General features: G+C 40.1%; 1 protein-coding gene across 8 annotated transcripts in view; it reads right to left on the minus strand.

Annotated features, from left to right (window-relative positions):
- The window catches only part of KALRN (kalirin RhoGEF kinase), a 525,469-nt gene that overhangs the window by 193,754 nt on the left and 313,369 nt on the right, over positions 1-18,346 (minus strand). For all 8 annotated transcript variants that reach the window (XM_064451199.1, XM_064451195.1, XM_064451194.1 and 5 more), the window contains exons 12-13: positions 13,026-13,195; positions 6,909-7,083 (exon numbers count right to left, since the gene is read on the minus strand). In XM_064451199.1, coding sequence (XP_064307269.1) covers positions 6,909-7,083; positions 13,026-13,195 — 345 coding nt within the window. The remainder of the gene's footprint in view (positions 1-6,908; positions 7,084-13,025; positions 13,196-18,346) is intronic.

The raw sequence follows: 18,346 nt of genomic DNA on the forward strand, positions 1-18,346 counted from the left end.
AGTCTAGACCACATAGTCTTTAGGCAGGAATCCTCCTAAAGCAGCAACTTAATATACCCAAAATCCCACTGCTGCAATACTGCTGCATTTGCCACTTCCTGGATTGATTTTGTTGCAACACCACCAGATAACATGACCAAAGGGAGAGAGACATGTTCGTCTTCAATCCTGGAGAAAGAGGAAAGGTATACGGAAGAGGTACGCAAGGGAAAAGTAATAGCAGTAATAACAGCAGTAGCAGTCCGGCCAACTCATGCCTACGTTGGAGCCTACTTGTGGATTAGGCCAAGAAGCCTACTGGAGCTGCAGCAGCAGCTGTGCAGGCAATTGTACGTCTGCAATAATTTCATATCTAAGTCCTAAGTATCTTTTTTTGATGATGCTGCTGAGATTTTCTACAAAATGGTGCTGCTGAGCCTTGAATGCTGCTTGCTTGGCTTTAATTCAGTGTTTGACATCTAAAGTCGTCTTATTTAACGCCAACCAGAAAATTTTGTTTGCCAATTGAAGGAGGTGGAGAGGGAAAAGGAGGAATCAAGTGAAAGAAAATAAATGTTATATGGTGAATGAATCACATAAGAGCTGATACTTTGAAGTATGGGCTGAGGAAGGGCATATAAGGAGGTGGGAAAGAAAGTTCTATCCTGGGAGCAGAAGCTACCAACACAAAGAGAGTGGGCTCACAAGAGGGATCTGAAAAGGAGTGAAGACACTTTGGGAGAACACGCAAATGTAGGAGGCAGGTTGCAATAAAAATGATGGTGCAAGTAGGAGGAGGAGCAAAGGTGAGAAGAGTGGGTAGAGCATGGGGATGAAGCAGGATGGGAAGTACAGTCACACAGGCACAGGGCAGATCTGTACCAAGCTCAGAATAAAAAGGGAATATCTACCTCATTTCAAGAGGAATAATAATTAAAAAAAAGTGGCAGCCATACAGCTAGGATGAACAGAGAGCGAGGACAGATGAGATGAGAGGGGAGATAAAATCCAGGAAGGAATCAAAAAAGGTAATTCTGACTTTTGGATGCTGAGGGAGTGTCTGTGGGTGCAGAAAGAAAGGGGTTATAATAGAGTAGGGGACACCAGATCTCTAAAACACACACTAGAGATTGAGCACCAGGGATGCCAGGGGCAACAGCACTTGGCTCTGCTTCAGTGTTCAGAGAAGGCTGGAAGAGCAGAGAACTGGATGTGACAGTATAAGCAGATCTCCAAGCAGCCTAATACTGAAGGTGTATGATAGAGGAGATGTAGGTAGGAAAGGGTGAATGAAACTGTCATTTCCACAGATCATGTAAGCAGAAAGTTTGTTGTTCCTCTTTTTCAGGCCTCGGTTTGGGCTGACACCATGCAGTATGACAATACTGTCACCAATTTTTTTAACAACAGACAGGGAAGCCACACTGGCTTAGTGGGGACATAGGCCACTGGAGTGTGAAAAGGCTGTCACAGTGATGATTCTGCTCCAGTGCTTTTGGCTCCTGAGTCCCCAAAATATCAAGAGAAACAATGGAATTCAGCTCCAAAAAACCAGGTGCCCAGGGCAGCTCAGTGCTTGCCTTTCCTTAAAATGAAGTGATGTGCAGTTTGAAAACTAAAGCTAAAAGCTTACTAAGCATGAGACATTACAGGATTCCAGCTTATGAACAGAAGATGCTGAAATTTTTCTAACCATTCCCCTTCTTTCAAATGTATCTCAAGATCTCCATTACGCTTATCTTATTTCTGATAAAGAAGCTCACATCTCTGTGTCAGCTGTAAGTCAGTGAGGGGCTATAAAACATCTTGTACCTTCACACAGATATCTAATTCACTTGAAAGATTCTGCTAATTTATAAACCTGGAATGGGAAACTCAAGTGAGTTGTAAATAACAATGATGTAAACTACTGTGAAAGCTGGTTCCTGCTCCCTTCTCAACTCATGCTCAGGGATGGATGCAAACAGCTAGAACAGCCAGCAAGTGAAATCAAGGCTGAAAAATTTAATTAGCAGGTGAAATGGAGCCAAAGAGATTGAATGCTGGAAAATTAGATATCCAGCAGGTGAAGATTTTCGTGATCATGGGGCTCTCTGAAAGATAACAAACAGCATACAAGATTAAATTTATATTGCACAGTGGCAACACCCATGATCCCTTCCAGGACTATGTCTTGGCCAAGGAACTATGTTGCTCTAGGACTTCAGCACCTGAGCCTATGAACCAGCCTTGCGCAGATCCATATGCATTGCAGGAAACAAAACAACACACACAAGGGAAGGAGTTGGGCAGCTCTGGGAAAGGGAGAGGGAAATTTCTTTGGAGGTAACCAATAAGTGTTGCCAGACCGGTATTGGCTGAGACCGTTCCTGTTCTCAGTCACCGAGTTCTATAGAGGCCTACAGGTGAATTTGATCATCTCCCTACAAAAGATATAAAGAAAAAGTATGCAGAATGACTCTGGATGGCAGCAAATTTTTTAGGGCTTGCAACTCAGCGCATTTTACCATTTGTTTCTTATGCATTTACTCAGCATTTTACATTATACTAGCATTCACTCAAATAATGGTTAATAACCCTTTAAATGACTCTTTCCGAAGCAAGGGACAAAGTATGTTTGACAGATTTTACTGAGGATATAACTCTGGAATAAGACTGTGCTTCATATATATAACGTGCTCAGTATGGTGCCAGCACTAATGTCTGCCAGCTATCGTCCCTTGAGTCTTACACCCTATTTCCTCATAGTGGATCAGCTACCACATTCACATTGCACGAAATCTCCTGAGTTACTTGGTTGGCTGCACGAACTCAATTCAAGTCTGTATCATATAGAAAGACCAACCATATAATCCTAATGATCCCATCTCATCCTGAAATGAGCAATGACTTGGTAAAGGAATAAAACGTATCAGGCATCAAAGTTAGACACGTTTCCTAAATAAAGAATGGGTTGTCATTTTATGGTTTTAAAACCTAAGGCAGAATAGCCTCCCATAGGGATAGCTAGGCTCTCTCATGTTTCTGTTATGTCTGTTTCCAGGTGTTGTCATAGTTTGGATTTCATAATTTACCCCAAGAACTCAGAATGTAAATATCAGTCAATAAAATGAGATTAAGGCAAGAAGGAGCAGGCAGCACATGCTATGTGCCTGTGGGTTTGTATCCAAATTTGCATCTGCCAAACTTGCCTTGACTCAAGTACAACATGAAAGCTGCCTGTGCGGCTTAGAAGTCCTTAGAAATCCTAAATGAACGCAGCTGGCCTGCCCTGCCAAAGAAATAGGCAGGTTGCTTCTCTTTACATAAAATACTTTTCCTGAAGATGAAATGAACCAATAGTTGGCAGATTTCACTGAAGTACAAGAAAAGGTCCAATAATGTCTAAATAGATGGAAGTTAGTGTTGCTTGTGCAGTAATCATTAATTCTGAAGTCTGCTTGGACTCCAAACCTCTGTCAAGAAGAGCAGATTACAGAAAAGCTCAAAAACCAAGAGGGCTCAAAGCAGATGGGTACACTGCAAGTTTAGGAAGGAGTGCCAAAGGAAAGGGTTATCGGATCTGTGGCATGGATTTAAATATCTGGGGAGAACAGTAAAAGCAGGAAAGTTTCCAAAGAACAAGTGACAGTCAGACACTTTCTAAATAAAACTAAACGCCGATCATTCGATTGTCTTTTGAGAGTTTGAAAAATACCTAATACTTTCTGTTTGCATTATTAATTAGAAAGGAGAGAGAGAGAAAGTAGTAGGGAAACTGAACAGAATCAAAAATGTTTGGTACCAAAAATGGATGGAAAGAGACAACACGAGATGTAATTATTCCCTGAGACTGAGCTCTAATGCACAGCCTTCCCTAAAGCTCCTGGGAGCAGATGGTCTCCCACAGCTGCATCCCTCTGACTTCCAATGGCAAGATGCAAGTTCTTCCTCTCAGCAGAGCTCCCAGGGAAAGGTCCTCATCATAAGGGATTCCCTGGAGCACAAGAACCCAAGAACCAAGGGTGAGAACACAAACCTGAAGGGGAAAAATGGGAAACTCAATGCTTGACAAGACAGAAGCAGCAACAAGGACAAAGGTACTCAAGTGTGGGAGGTGGAGGGCCCACTTTTTGCAGACAGTTTGTGTGAGTGCAGGAAGGAGAGAGATTAACATGGCTGCAGCAGGTTAGGAATGTGTTCAATACGGCACTGTTCTTTGGACAGATGGAAGGGGGCTTATCTAGACTAGAAAAGGAGAAATTCATTCGACAATCATACTGGTACACATTATTTCACTATTCTTAATCTATGCAGGATCTAGGCTATTATGGAAAATTAAAACCTAAATACATTTCCAGTCATAGCTCAAGCTGCTTGTCTTTAGTAGAAAAAAATGCTTAATTTCCTGTTTTTAAATTTCATCATCTTTTTCCCTTAAAAGCTTGGAATAGTCAACCATCAGAAATACTACATGCTTTTTCATTATGGTAATGAAAACATCTTTTTGCTTTTCCACAACGGCATGAGATAATTTCGTTAATTTTGATACTAGTTTCCTACTGATTTGGAATCTTTATTATACGGCTGAGGTAACTGACTGCAGTCTACTTTCTAAGGATCATTATTGTGTCAATTTGAGCCAATTCAGCTGTTGTTTGAAATGCACAGCATACATGTGTCGTTTAATGTTTTATTTCAAATTGCCTTTCTTTTTATTATCCATCAAACTGTTTTTCTTGTTTAAGCACTAAATGCACTTATAAAATTTAAGATACTGACCTGGATATATTTTTCATTGTATGTTCAGTTATAAATTAAATGTCATAATTATTCAAAAATAAAAAACATGTTTCAGAAGGAGGGAGCTTTCTAAATAAAATCATCTGCCCATAGACTCCCTATGAAACATGTTCTCAGATTTCCTTGTAATATTAATCTTGCAGAGGGAATTCAGATGTTCTTATGATAAAAAATAGCAAATCTACAGTGACAACTACGTGGTGATTTTCTTTAAAATCCTTTCTAACTAATATGATTTTAGAAGATTCTGGAGCACATTTCCAATTTTAAATATCTTTAATGTATCACAGCCACTCCGAATGTGTCTGTGAATACACAGAAGTAGGATTCATGCAGAAACAAACAGAGGGATCCACACAGTATTCCCATCTCTGGCAGCACATATGGAGGGGAATAGGATAAGCCATATCACCTCCTGATGCCTCAGTTGCCCCATCAGTAAAACAATTCATGGTGGTAACAGCCTTTGAGATCTGTGGTAGAAAGAATATGTACAAAGAAAATGAACTTGAAAACAATTTTTTTTTCTTTTTTTTAAGATTGTTACTTAAATGAGCATAATTCTAGGTTCAGAGCTAGAATTTGCAGTGAAACAGGCTGAGATCTTAACAAATTACTCACATGGGTTCACCATATACTGCCTACAGACACATTTGGATGTTCCAGAAGCACATACTGTTTTTATTTTTTTTTTTTTTTTTCTTCATTTTTGAAAATGCAGGTGCCATGTATAGGTATGTACAAGTAAATGCATTCACACCCCATTTATATCTTTAGAGTAAAAGTCTCAGTTATTCAATGTTTGCCACACCGCTGTAACAAAATATCTTCTATTTAAATATAGGATATACTACAGTTACTGCAGGCTCCTGAATTTTAAATGTAGTATTCTTAAGGCAAAATATGTTATGTGACATGAAATACATACATTTATACATATACGCATATATTCAAAGAATACTGTCTCTCACTATCAGGCAGGCTGTATATAACTGGTAATTAAAAGGAAACTGTTCTAATTTACATAAATAACAAGCACTGTAGAACAGACTTCAGTACAATACTTAACTATTGCAGTTAGGTACAACAGGAAAGATGAGACACTCCTCACTGATTTTTATCTCTGGGATCTAATTATTGATCAAGACACCTAAAAACCTCTGTTTCCAGCCTTTTATTCCACTATAATTTATCATGCCATGTCTTAAAATAAATACTCAAAGTATAACACAGTATTCTAAAGCTCCCATTAATTACCAGTACCCATCCTGAGATTACATACAGATTTACCAGCAATATCTTCAGGAATATATCATCATAACACTTTTAAAGGTTATCCATGAACTGAACAAGCACCAGTGGGATACAGTAGGAGGAACATACCCCAGAAGGGACATAAGCACTGTCACATGGCTTTCATGGATTTTGTGAACAAGTTCATTTACATGCTGTTCCTTTTGCATCATGTCCTATCAGAAATACAGCAAGTAATTAAAAAGACTCCAGCAAATCTAATTAAAGTGTCTCTGTCCAAAATACCTCAATTACTAATATTTTGATGAGTTTTCTATCCAGTGCTTTTGATTTCAAAACAGAAGTACAAAACAGAACTGAGAGATCTTTTTTGCATGAGGACGTAAAAATATGCTTTACCTTTCCCTTCTTTCTTTTTAAATAAAACCACTGTGATGCTTAAAAAGACCATCTTTTAAATATCCTTTCCTTTCATATATAACATGTTTGTTCACTTCAGTGGTTTAAAGCCAAACATATACCTGTATGCATCTATGTTTGCATCTGAAGACACAAACCTCACTAATAAGTGATACAGAACTTTCAAATCCCTGAGTGACTACTGTCAGTAAAGAGTTATAACAGGGCATCTTATAAAGCTTCTCTGCAAAGCAGGCAGATTCTCAGCCTAGTCAGTTAAGCAGACATGAATCTATTTCAGTGCATTCTAGCAGTATATCCTAAAGCACATTTTTAGCTTCAACATGCTGAATTTAAAACGTGGTTGTAACTGTGTCGCTTCCTCACTGGACAGCTGAGCACAAACAGCACCAGGTGTATCCTAACACAGTACGTTTACACATACACCCTCTCCCACAGCTCAACCTTTCTCAGGTCATACAGCCAGCTCTTACCTCAATGGTGTACTGTTCAAAAATCCGGAGCTGAAGGAAAATGTCTAGCTTAATCTTCCTCTCATGGAAGAGCTCTTCCATCTGTACCTGGGCCTCGTCAAGCTGCTGAAGGACAGATTCAATGTGGCTGATGGAGCTATTGTGTGGAGTCTTATTGTTGGAAACAGCAGAGTCCCTGTAGCAAGGCAGAGAGCATGGTTAAAGCTGAGCTTTAAGGCAGGCAAAAGAGCAAGAACTACACATCTGTGATTCTGCATGCTGCTGAGAGCAAACCCAAGCACAAAGGGCTGAGGGAAGGTGTATGCAACACTCATCTCTTCTACTCACTGAAATCCTGCAGCCCCTGAGCTCACATAAAGTTTGAATAAGGGGATCATCCTTTCTTGTGTCATGACACTGCGACCTTACATGCTTGGGAGGGGAGGAGAAGAGAATGACACATCAATCTCAATGGGTCTTTTGATAAGACTGGCTGGCAATCACCTTTAATCCTACAGAGTGACCTGCTCCAGCCTACACTCACACCACGCTCTGAGGTGCTATTTAGCCACCTGGACCTTTACAAGTTAATTTTCTGAATTTGCTGTACTCCCTACTAATTGAATCAGAATTACCAGCGTTTTAGACCAAAGTGCAGTTATGCCTTGATTTCCCCTGGATTACATAGTACAGCAACAGATGCAGAACACAGTGCAAAAAAACTCAGCTGAAGAAAAACACCTTTAAAACACTGTAAAAGACAGACTCTGACTTGTCTTTTCACTAGGGTGAGTGAAAAGAGACATGCCTGTGACAGGTCAGATACTGCTCCATCTACACCTTCCATATACAGGCAATAGAAGGGAGCTAGCCTTTTAACTGGTGGGCTAGGACCAAGGGGAAGCTTGCTGTACCTGAAACAAGTCTTAGCATGGGCACAGGACAGTCCTGACAGTTTCTTTTCTATTTGTGCTCTCACATATATTAATAGGCTCACCTACAGTCTGTTACACCCTCAGTAAATTTTTTTCAGTGAGTGCTTTATGGATAAAGAGCCTTTGCCGACATAAAGAGCTGAAATTTATCCTTGAATGTGCCACACAATTTTAAGAAACAGAAAGAAAACTCTGAAGCTATAATTTACTCTTCATTTTGGTACTTCAGCTAAACCAAGATTTAGATGCAATGTTTTCCTCTGTCATTCCCGCTCAAAGGCATGTGATAGCAGCTGCATTATTTGTCATACTTAAACTAAGCCAACTGAAAACCGTATCGAATACACTGTTGGAAAGACCTGTGCACTGGTAGGATAACAGGATGAAGTGAGTAAGCCAGCAGGTCTTACCATCAATATTTACTATCAGTCTCCAGTTCTGTCTTGGAGAAGATGAGGGGTACAATTACAAATCCAACAGCACATACTGGACTATTGGTGCATCAACAAACTCCCACTTGTGCAGTGGACTAACTGGCTGACAATATTGGAAGACAAGTGAGATGTCAGGTAAAGCTGCCAGGTCACCTCATTGTCCCACAGGGAAGAAATGTGGCTGGGAGATGCTCTTCTGGCCACCTAACCTGGACTGCTGAGCAGAGGTGCCCGCAGAGTCTCCCCACTGTGGAAGAGTGCTAGCGTGTTCCCAGTTTTTAGGTTTTTATTTCCCTTTTCTGGGTTGAATTTTCCCGCCATAAACACCTAGCAAAGCATTTGTAGTTTTCTACAGAACTTGACTGAAATGCCTGTGCTTTGCTCTTTGCAAATTATCATCACGTAGGGTCAGATCAAAACCATGTACAGTCAGCTCAAGTGTTAACTGAACACTGCCAGCGAGCATAACTGAGGAAAAAAAAAAAAGTATAATCTTTTACAGATGCTTTAAATTGAAACTAGACACTGACACACAAAGTCACTTTAGGTAAGTTTAAAACACAGCTTTGAGGTTCTAAGGCAACAAAACACACACACATTATTCTGTGTCTTGAAGGAACAGAACAAGCATCTGCCTGAACATCTGAAGCCTAGGAATAACATTAAAAATACAGAATACTATTAACTGCATAGTAGCTGCTCTTTGGATGTGTTTCACCCCTTCTTCCTCAAATACATTTTTTGATACACTGAACTTCAGATGCTCCAGCATTATTCTGAAGCAAATACTACCAACTTTTCCCGTGCTTATAAGGGAATATTACACCAATATTACTCTCTCCAGGTGACAGGGTTTCTGCCCCACTCTGTCAGTCTTGTGTTTTTGCCTTCTTGGTGACCACAAGGTCTCTCTCCACCTCAGAGCTGTACAGAGGAAGGATGAATGAAGATAACAAGGTGAGGTTTTGAAACTGCAGCTTAATCTGAGGCCACATGCAATCAAGTTCTGTTTTCTTCAGTCAGCACGTGTCTTCTATAAAAGTACATAAAATATGTCTTCATTCAAATGCAGAATTATTACTATTCACATATTATCTAAATGACTCAATGAATTATGCAAGACTGGAGTTGAATAATCTCTCACGGGATCTAAAGACACACTTGGTTTTAGAAATTCTTTTTCATTAAACATTTCATTCGTCAAATCAAGCCACACTTGCTTTCAGTGGCTGATGCAATACAAAAAATTAAGTGTAATAATCTGGTCTTTTTTCACAGTCTCCTCAGATAAAGCCTTGACAATCCCTGTGTAGTCTGGTTTGAGAGAGATCTCCTTCCAGAAGAAGAAATTTCTGATATTGGATGCTCCCACCACAAGGTTTCTTGCTCTGTCTGGTGATGAGAAATTCTGGGAAAGAATTCATAAAAGATCCTTACTAGTCTCTGAAAGGTTATGAATTAGCATTACAAAATGCGGGGAAATTATTGGAAAAATACAAAATAAACTTCGGAAAACATAAAATTGGGCTTACTGCACTGCAGCTGAATTTGTTCAGAATGAACGTTGTGCTCCTGAAACCACTTTCAGTGCTTTAACTGGGAGAAGGCTTAGTGAAACATACCCATTATCAAAAGCTCATATGCTGAACTACTGTAAAGAAGGCAAGATACATAACTCTTCACTGTCTGGTTTTTTTTTGCCCCTAACATTCCTGTTTTTTCACATCCCATTGGAGCAAGTTGTTGTTTTGCCTTTCACAGATGTGCAGAAATGTTGCCACCAGCAGCAGTCCTAGAAATGCAGTTCAAAAGATTTGCTTCATGATGACTGCTGAGAATGATGATCACCTCAGTAAAACACTGATAAGGAAGAGTGACAAGTGTTTCCAGTGCTAACCATGACATGTTCAGTGTTGCTAGTCAGGCCTGTTTTATTCCTGATAGGCATGGTCTCCTGATGCAGAGTCACTGAAGGCCCTGAAAACCTTCTGTGAAGAGCAGTCCCAGGCATTGTATTTAACTAGTTCAGGCATCTGAGCTTTTCCTAGGCTATCTGGGAGAGACAGAGCGCTATTACACACATTATCTTCTCTAAACTAATATCTTTTCTCTCACAGATAAGGACAAGAAACATAAAATTTTTCAAAGCCCCATTAATTTTATTGCTTTTAACCTGTGCTATGACATGCTTGATAAGAGCAGTTTATTTCATCCTCTTCATTGTTGTAGCATTTGCAATCTTCAGCTATTCTTCATGGCAGGTACAAGGTGATCCACACTGTGAAATGCAATGCTGTGTTAAGGAAAGATTGCAGCAATTCTAATTTTTTTTCCTCTCCTTTCCTTTATCTGTGTTCTTTACTTTTGCCAGCAACCACAAAAGCTGTTAGAGTGGGCACACACAGAGGCGGTTTCATGTTTCTCTTACAAAGTTCTGCTTCACTTTTTGAAAGAGTCCAGGATCACATTACAGACTTTGCCATCAGCCACAGTGCTCAAAACCAACACTTGGATCAGATTTTCTTGACAGTTCAGTTCTGCAAATCTTTGTGCATGTTCAGGGCTTCTGTCCTTTCAGACGACTGCTCTCTGTGTTTAGTCTTAACTTTATCAGAAGCAGGGGATCACTTTGCACAAATACGTTCACCCTGTTCCACCTTCCTCACCGCCCAGCATACAACACCAGACCCCAAACCCAACATTTCTTTGTTAAGTACAGCTGCCACAAAACCTGTCTCGGCCACCCTTACTTTTCAAAGACTGAAACTAAGAGTTGACTAAGTTTTCATTAAAAAAAGCTGAAGTCCCACAAGCCATCTCCCAGTCCACCTCTTCCCCTGCATGACTTTGCAGCCACTACACCAGACTTTCTCCACTAACTGCTATTCATACTGATGCTCCACTGAATTCTCAGCTGCAAATATTTCCCTGGCCGCTCTCCAACTCCACATGATGCTTTCTTACTGACTCAGGTGCAGGCAAAAAGCCTTTAGGCCAATCCCACAGTCAGCTCCAGGACTCCTTCAATACAGATGCTTTCTGCAACCCCACAAACCACCCCACGCTCCACCAGATGGGCCTATACGGGGTCCCTCTCAGTCTCTTCTCCATGGGTGTTCATACTGAAATCATGTTATGCCCACAGGTGGGATGAACAACAAAAAAAATATTGCGACCAGAATTCCACTGCCATTTTTGTGATCTCATAGAAATGCCCTAAACTTTGCAAAAAGTTTCTGTACATAAAGGGAAATTACCGTGCAGTCCTTTGACTCACCTGTTATGGCTGGTCATACATACATTCTTATCTAAAACCCCCTCCTTCCAGCAGCTCACTTACCAAACACAGCAAGTTTCCTTCCTACTTATCTCATCAGCAAAGAGGAATGGATGGATGGAAGGAGCCAGGCTACGTCTAATCCTGATCCTTCCTTTCCAACTCTGATCTTGGCAAGCAATACCACAGCTTGGGTCCCTCACCCTCCGCCCGTGATGCAGGCAAGCCACATACAGCAAGACCAGGAATTCACACAGGCTGTCCTGCATGGCTGCCCAGGGCTGAATGACAGTCAAACCTAGAGAAACCCTTTCAAGTCTCTCTCTTTTTTTCTCCTGATCCAGCAGAGAAGACTCTGCATCCAGGGTGATAGGAAAATGTATAGAGAAAAGCTCAGCACATGACTGCAGTAGAAGACTTAGGGACTCCAGGAGGGTGTTTAAGGTCAGAGCTCCACCAGGGCTCTTCATTATCTACTCTGCTCTAGAGCACCTTAGGCTTTTCCTATTGCAGCTCATGGTTTTCTGCACTTCTCATGTGAGAAATGAAGACATCAGATTAGGAAAGCTCAGGGTGAGGATGATGATGTAGTGCTCTGGGACAGACTCTGGTGAAATGCATAAGACTTGGCAGATTTGCATATTATATATGTATACAGAATGTACACACTATGTATACGTAGATAAGGGCAATCTGTTTCAATACAAAGATCTAAAGAATAAGTGATTTATTGGACTTGGTTTTGAGCTCAGTAACACCACTAAAAAGCAGGAAAACTCCACTGCTGTCAACCAAATTAAAGCCACAGAAAACCATTGTAAATAAGAACAAATGAGAGATCTTACAAGTTTTTTATAAGCTTGTTCTGCAAGCATTTGTTCTACTACACTTACAAACTGAGAAAGCAAAAAAACCCCAACTTCTTGGAGCCAGTCTCTTCATGTATTTTAAATCAGGCAAAATGAGCTGGTTTCATTCATAACGCAAATAGAACTGGCAGTATAAGAGCCTCTTTGACAGTATGAATAAACCCCACATGGACAAAGATAAATAGAAGAGCGCTGCATGCAAAATGGAAGAGTGAAGATTGTTAGACACGTGTATATTTTATTAAGAGGAATATACATCTCCTACATCAGGAGTAAGCATATAAATCATGGGGCCTTGGCTCACAACTATTTAACAATCTTCTAAAAATACCAACTAAAAATATTCACCTGAAACACATTTGTTTCAATTCACTTCACTGTACCTATAAATAATCTCTCTGTCAAACAGGAACCCACGCTGATCCACAGACTACTCTAATCAGTCCACACAAATCACTCCTTGCAATTTCAACAAAATACTCAAAGAATTCCAAGAATCATAAATAAGCAAAGAATTAATAAATTCTCCCAATTAGTCCTAACTTACAGTTCCCTGTTTATGCACACCTAAACCACAGCATACATCAGATTTCTCAACACCTGTCCTCCAGGTGAATGCTTACCTGAGCTGTTGGATTAGATCTTCCCCTTCTTTAATAACATTGAGGGTAGCATCCAAGGTGGCTGTTTGTTGCTGCTGAAATTGCTTGATAAGCTCCTGAACTGCATCCACAGAGTCAGCACAGACATCCTCTAAGAGCTCCTTCTGCAGATCTTCCATCCATGTCCACAGCTGGGAAGGAGGGGAGGGAAATATAAATCAGAGAGGGACTGAGATTTAACCCTTTTGCTCTCTAATTCCAGATCAGTAAGCATTAACTAGGGTTGCATGTTTCACATGAAAACTGACCTAAGGTTTCTAAAAAGAAAAAGATACATTGGTTATAGATTCTGGTTAATGCAATTCCATTTTAAGCAACAAAGTAAAATAAATATAATATCAGGTAATTTTTTTCCAGAATTAAGTTACATTTCAGTTTATTATATGAAAATAACTAATTCAATTATTGTGATTAACTCTTTACACAAGTAACAAATGACAATGCCCTATAGCTGTGATAACCTAACCCTTTCAGGAGCTGTGTGCTATCAGCTGCTATTAATTTCACATGCAGCTGAGCCTGTTGCAGAACAGACCTAAAATCATTGGTATGTCTGTAAGGTACTGGCTGAAGTCTAACTGTGCCTGATCAGCTGTGCCTTCCCAGGCAGAAGGTTTTGTGGAGGGTTTGGGGTTTTGTTTTGGTTTGGTTTGGTTTGGTTTTTTTTTTTTGTGCAGGTTTCTGCCACTTACCCCCCTCCTCAAAATACACCTCTGACTCTGCTTTTTAAGTTGGGGAAAAACCAAAAATAGGACACAGCAATATCACCAATCAATCCCATGCAGATCCATTAACTGTAAATAGTCTTGACTACCAATTTCAAAACAAAAACAAATCATTTGAGTAAGTGCTTAGATGAGACTTTCCAACCAGCTGTTCATCAGCGATCTGGATAGTGGCAGGAAAGCCCCAGCAGCCTCTCGTTGGCTGTAAAGGCTTAAAGCGAACAGAGGTTTCCCCTTTAAGCTTGCTCTGAAAAGTGAGTGTAAAATTGCACCAACTGAGCTGGCAGTCTGCCAGCAAATCCTAATGATTCCACCAGAGAGACTATTTTCTGTGCCATGGCTGCCCCATTAACCCACATTGTGCTGGTATATTCTGCAAGGTAGCAGAGTAGTATAGGAGCGGGGAAAAAACGCGTTGCACCAGTGCACTGGGAAATGTCAAACGATGTGGTGCTGGTGGCAGCGGGGCTGTACTTCTGCCTGCCATTCCAGGGAGCTGCAAAGCAGTTTGTCTCAAAGGGAGCTAGAGGTACACATGAAGCAGACGACAGATGCTGTGTGGGGGTGGCAAAAGAGCTAGTAAAAATGCTCCTGTTGAAAACGAGGCGCAGTGGATCCCCATCCTACAGGATTTCTTCTGAGATTACGCATTCTGCATGGCCACATAAAATGAGAGGAGGAGAGGGATGTCTTAAGCACCAGCTGGCAAGGCTTCTCACAATTAGGGTCCAATCCTAAGGCCAGTCATCAAATGTTACACTATATACATGCTACTAACTTCAAGGATATCACCCTGATCTAAACCAAAATAAGCAAAATCAGCACCTGTCCCAGCATGGCCCACGGTATCAGAAAACGAAGAGCCCAGCTCCCTGTGCTCTGTCCCTACCTCTGCTATTGACTCCTTGCTTGACAGGCTTACAAAAACAAGTTTTAAAACATATGCTTAATTTGAAGGCTTTTCAGTTAGATTTTCAGAGTCAGCTTTGAATATTTTGGGAAAACGCCTCTGTTTATTCATAAATAGCATAATAAGAATGGCCCACCCTACTACTGGCCTAAACAGGAATGTCTTTGCTCAAGTTATTTACATATTTTCACATTCTCAGGAGAAAGGCATGATACAAAAAGGCAACTATTATTAAAAGAAATAAATATAATTTAGTAGTCAGGCTTGTGAAATAAATGAAAGAATGAAAATTTATTTAAAGAACCAAGTACAGAGCTTTTTCATTTGTGACCTGAGGTCCTGGCGCTGAACTTTGGGAAGTCACCATAATGGAAAATGCATTAATACCTTTAATACAAGAATTACATTCAGAATTGTCCTGGTTTTGATCTGATCCCTGCACCTGCTCAAACAGTAGGGACAGCTGGACCGTAACAGGTGAGGACCAGGTTGTTCAGGGATATTACTTGCTCTGCTTATCAGATCTTCAAGTAAGAGAGCACTTTTTAAATACAGAAGAAAAAAATGGCCATGCATATAAATCATCCTTCTGTTTTGAGGTGGGAAAGCCAGTAGTTTTTAAATTTCTTGCTGCTCTTCGTCATATTTCATTTTTCCACTTAAGATAACAAAAAAAGTTCAGGGAACTTCCTTTACAAAAATGAAAGTGAAATTGAGAACTTGCTTCATTGTTAGGAATTCACTGTTTTCTTGAAATTATCATGTTAGAGAGGGCAGAAGAGAAAGTTTCTGACCCCCCACTGCAACTTCAGAAGAAAACCCTGTTTTCAAAAGCGTTTCCAGAACCCAACTTTCAGCAGCAGCCACAAGGATTTGGACATTTGAGATCCTAAGTGACTTTTTGAGTCTGCTTCTAAATCAAAGCAGTTTTGAAATGCTTAAACATAAACTGTACTCTACTCACCTGGAATTGAAACACTCGTTAATTTCAGAGGGCACTCAAATATATTAACTCATATGAGCTTCAGATGTTTCCATTAATGACCTCTGATTGTAAGGATTTGCATAATAAAATCTATCAGAATCTAGGTCATCCTTGATTCAGAGACCTTTAATCCTTTAGACTCCACCAATCTCTGGGAAATAGTAATACAAAGAATCTGTCAATATTAATAAGATTAGGAAGATCTTTCAGGAACAATTTACAGTAGGAACCTGATTCAAAAACCTCAGAGGTTATGTGCTACAACTAACCACCTGAAATAAATTACTACCAAGTCCCACTTGTGAATGCCACAGCAATGAAAAGATGAAGTCCAGAGCCAGAAGAGCTGTTTATCATAAAATAGAAATCATGTCCTTTTTGTCACAACTCAGGAAAATCAGTCCCTTTTAGGGCTTGATGTGTAATTCCAATACAACTATTAAACTGATTTTAAAAAGCCCTGACTATTAAAACACCAAATCACCAGATACCTTGTGCATTTCCTAATTCATACGGTGACATACTCTAAACAGCTAGCTAGCTTAGACTGAGTGAATGGTTTCAATTTTTCATTGAAATTTGACATATTACTCTGGACAACTTTTCTCTCATATTTGCATAAACTGACTTTCTTCTTTTATTCTTAGCACGGGCAAAATTTGTGAGCAGCTGTCCCATTCACACACAGGCTCCAAACTACTGCTAATGTATCACTTGATCCTGTACAGGGAGCATATGTAGCTGCATGCAGACACTTCAAATACTGACACAGTATTTCCACATCCAGCTGTGGTGACTTTTACTAAGCTTGCCAGTGATGCACATGTCCAGAAAAGGAGAAAATCTCTGCATTGTATTACTTAACATGTACCAAACCAAAGATATAGAATCCTGGAAAGCAATGAAGAAATAACCCAAAAATAATTTTTGTGCTTCTTTTGAATTGATCTATGCTTTGGTATGATTAATTGGATATGGAAATACTAACGCATTAGTGGTAAAACCTGAATTAGGTCTGTCAGAGAGATCCAGCCACAAATGTGACTCATGCAAACTACATCTGAAAATGTTATAGTTGTTAGCCACACAGACTAAGTCGCCTTAAGTCTAAGTCGAATACCTAGCCCTAATATGTCTATGCTGAAGGTTCCAGAACTGAGACTTTATTTATCGAGGTAACCATGGCTTTAATCAAGAAAACCAATTATTTTCTGGTTACTGGACCAGTGGAAAAGAATAATGACACCCCCTGCCACTTCTCTTGGGGGAGCATCTGGCACCTCTCATGCATTGTAACAACTTCTGTGTCCTTCTTGTATATAAAACACTGGCAGTTTCCATCCATCCAAGACATAATACAGCTCTTTATTCCCATCTATTCCACCTGATGCAATGCTCTTCATTTTACTCAAGTGCTTAATGAGACCACCTACTGGAGGTTTGAAGAACATCTGTGCCTGTTACCTAGAAGTTAATGCTTCTGACTTAGAGCAAGTGACCCCTTTAAACAAAATTTAAAACCTAAAGAGATTGCTAAGAAAATTTTGCCTGTGTGTTTGGAATAACTATTAAACACTCAGTTTTTATACACTCCTGTTTGCAAATGCCAGAGATGAGTTCTAATCTCCTCAAAACCAGTTTAAAAACACCGAGTAATGAGACCAGTGAAAAGTAAAGAACCAGTCAGTTCAATCCATGAGAATGACCATTGGACATTTTTGCTAGTTGTTCAGAACAAGGACATTAACGGAAACAAGAAACTTTCCAAAGTATATGTTCTACCCCTTTACTATGTCAGAGAAGTGTCACATGTTGCAGAGCAGGCCCCATAAGGATGCTCATGCCAACTCAGTAAAGTGAACATCCATCCCAGCAATGAAGGCTAGAGCAGAATGCAGAAGAATTCAGTGAAATATGGAGACCCTCTTTTCCCACCTGATTTGCACTGCTGCCACTTCATGAGTTGTGACAACAGTGTGCAGAGAACCAAGGGCAGGTTGAGAGAAAAAGCCCAGAACAAACAGAATTGCTTGAGAGACGTTCATCAGGGCTATTTTCCTCTGGTACTATGCCAGGCTTATACAAACCTGTTCTGAGCAGTAACATCTAGCTTTTTCATAATACGCATTAGGAAGTCACATAGACCCCAAGTTCAGGTTAATTTATGGCAGGACTTCAGCCTGTGCTTATGTGTAAGCACCTGTTCAAATGCTGTTATGAATCTGGCTTCACTGCACAGCTTTTAGGAAATTGCCTTTTCTACCTTGATTTCCCAGCACCAACATGGTGGAGATAGTAAAACTTTTCAGCACAATTAACCTTCGTCAGCTGATCTTTATTCACACTTAGGATGCATCCAGTGCTGCTTCAGCTGAAAGAACTGATGGTTGTTATGATTGGAAGCATATTTCAACATTTTCCAAAGTCACATTCAAGGTCTCATGGAAATGTCAAACAGAAACATAGAACACAATGTGTGTAATGATGAGCTGTAACGTGACCGCATGCCACCAGCAGAGCGGCACACAATGACAGCATACCTAATAAAATGTGGCAAGATGGGATGTGACCAGACACTATATAAGAAATGCCACAATATATGACTTCCACGGTAAGATACAGCTGATGAGACACCCTGCTGCAAAAACTAACATTGTCAGAT

Source organism: Phalacrocorax carbo, chromosome 5, assembly GCF_963921805.1.
Source record: "Phalacrocorax carbo chromosome 5, bPhaCar2.1, whole genome shotgun sequence".
In the NCBI taxonomy this organism is placed as follows: Eukaryota; Metazoa; Chordata; class Aves; order Suliformes; family Phalacrocoracidae; genus Phalacrocorax; species Phalacrocorax carbo.